Raw genomic sequence first — 1,766 nt, forward strand, 5'->3', positions numbered from 1 at the left:
GTTGCGTCAGTAGAAATATAGTGCGCCCGTCCTCCAGAAATGCGTTGAGTTAGAGGGTGTGTTGCGCTGATACATGCGTTGTTGCCCGTCCTCTGCAAATATGCATTTGCGTTAATGGAGTCATTGTGTTAATCTTAACCTTGCGCCCATCCGAATAAAACACAAAAGATAAATTCTTTTTGCAAATAGAGTAGTCCAATCGTTTAGGCTTCCAAGGAAATGATGATTTAGCAGATGAAAGGACGTACTTCTCTGCTAAATTATAAATGTGAGGAGCGTGGCGGTAGGCTTTTTGAGTACCTCGAGGCCTGCCACTGCAGAATTTGCATTGGGCCCATCAAGGCCCAACTTATAAATTCCGTCCTCCCCCTTCTTAGATCGTTTATTTGAGTCTTTTGTGAAAATGAAACCCTAACAGATCCTTTGCATACCCAGACTTCAAACTTTTTTCCTAAAACCCTAAGAACCTTCCCAACTCTTTCACTCAGTACGACCATGGCCGATCAATCTTCCCATTCATCTTCTTTACCCTCATCACCCTCACCAACCCAAATCACTGCAAGAGAGGCGACGTTCCTCGCAACAAGCCGCCGCCTCGCCACCCAGCCAAAACCCATCACACAAATCGTCGGAAAACCTCGGCAAAAGCCTTTAGCAGCCAGACCACTCCAAATCAGAGAGGGGCAGAGCACGGAGAGTGCCCCACTCCCAACACTGTCATCTGAAAGCAAAAAGAAGAGAAGAGACGACAGAGAAGTGTTTGGGAGTATACTAAGTAATATGGAAAAGGAATGAGGGCTACCCGGGTTGTAAATCAGCCATTACCTTCGGAGGAAGAGATGAAGGAAGCTTCACAGAGAAGCGCCCTAGTCGTTTTGGATCCTAAGGAAACTGTTCAAACAGAATCCTATGAAAAACCTATCAGGGTTGCTTTGGAGGAGGTGGAAGCAAAGAAGCTACCTAAAATGGCTGAGGAGAAGAACGAGGAGAAGAGAGCCGAAGGTGATGAAGAAGCCCAACCAAGGAAGGAAAAGAAAGAAAAAAAATCGAGTGAGAAGAAGGAACGCAGGCGAGAAGGAAAGCGCCTGAAGAAGAAGGAAGAAAAGAGAAAGAGGGCTGAGAGCCCAGAAGTCGACGAAGAATCAACCACCGCAAAGGTGGATGAGGGGATGTCAACGCAACAAAGAGAATCAGCGCAACCTAAAAAGGAATCAACGCAAATAAGAATGGTTATGACTGACGATGGAGAGGATCCAGACATCACCCCTCTTATGCGGCTTCGCAAGGAGAATGCGCCGTAGGGGTCAACAATCGACCCACCAATTTTGCAAAGTGCAGTAGAAGAGAAGGAAAGAAAAAGAAGAGAGGAGGAAGAAAAACAAGAGAAGATGTTGCGAGCATAATAAATCATCGTAGAAGGAAATTTAAGAAGAAAATTACACAATGAAGAAGTACGCCGTAACAACGCAATCTCGGCAGAAGAAGAGAGAATAAGGCTGGAGGAAGAACAACGCATATTACTGGACTCAGAGCAGTTTGAAAGAGAAATGAGAGAAGAAGAAGAGGAAGAAAAGAAGAAGAAGGAAGATAAGAAGAAGAGGTGCAGAACAAATGTTCAGCGCATAAGAGAAAATAAAAGTAAAGAAATTGCAGAGTGGGAAAAGGAAGAACAGCACAAGGAATGAGAAAAGAGACAAAAACAAAGATCTTGCCTTGCGTTGACAAAAGAAAAGGGCAAAGCAAAAGTGGAAAGTAGTGAGCCTACG

General features: G+C 44.6%; 1 protein-coding gene across 1 annotated transcript; it reads left to right on the top strand.

The window, feature by feature from the left end:
- The first annotated feature begins 791 nt into the window (after window positions 1–791).
- LOC120076047 (H/ACA ribonucleoprotein complex subunit CBF5-like) lies at window positions 792–1,301 on the top strand. The gene has a single exon (XM_039029829.1). It carries the CDS (start codon window positions 792–794, stop codon window positions 1,299–1,301), a length of 510 nt encoding a protein of 169 aa, XP_038885757.1.
- The last annotated feature ends 465 nt before the right edge of the window (window positions 1,302–1,766 follow it).

The sequence above is a fragment of the Benincasa hispida genome, chromosome 4 (genome assembly GCF_009727055.1).
Source record: "Benincasa hispida cultivar B227 chromosome 4, ASM972705v1, whole genome shotgun sequence".
NCBI classification, from domain to species: domain Eukaryota; kingdom Viridiplantae; phylum Streptophyta; class Magnoliopsida; order Cucurbitales; family Cucurbitaceae; genus Benincasa; species Benincasa hispida.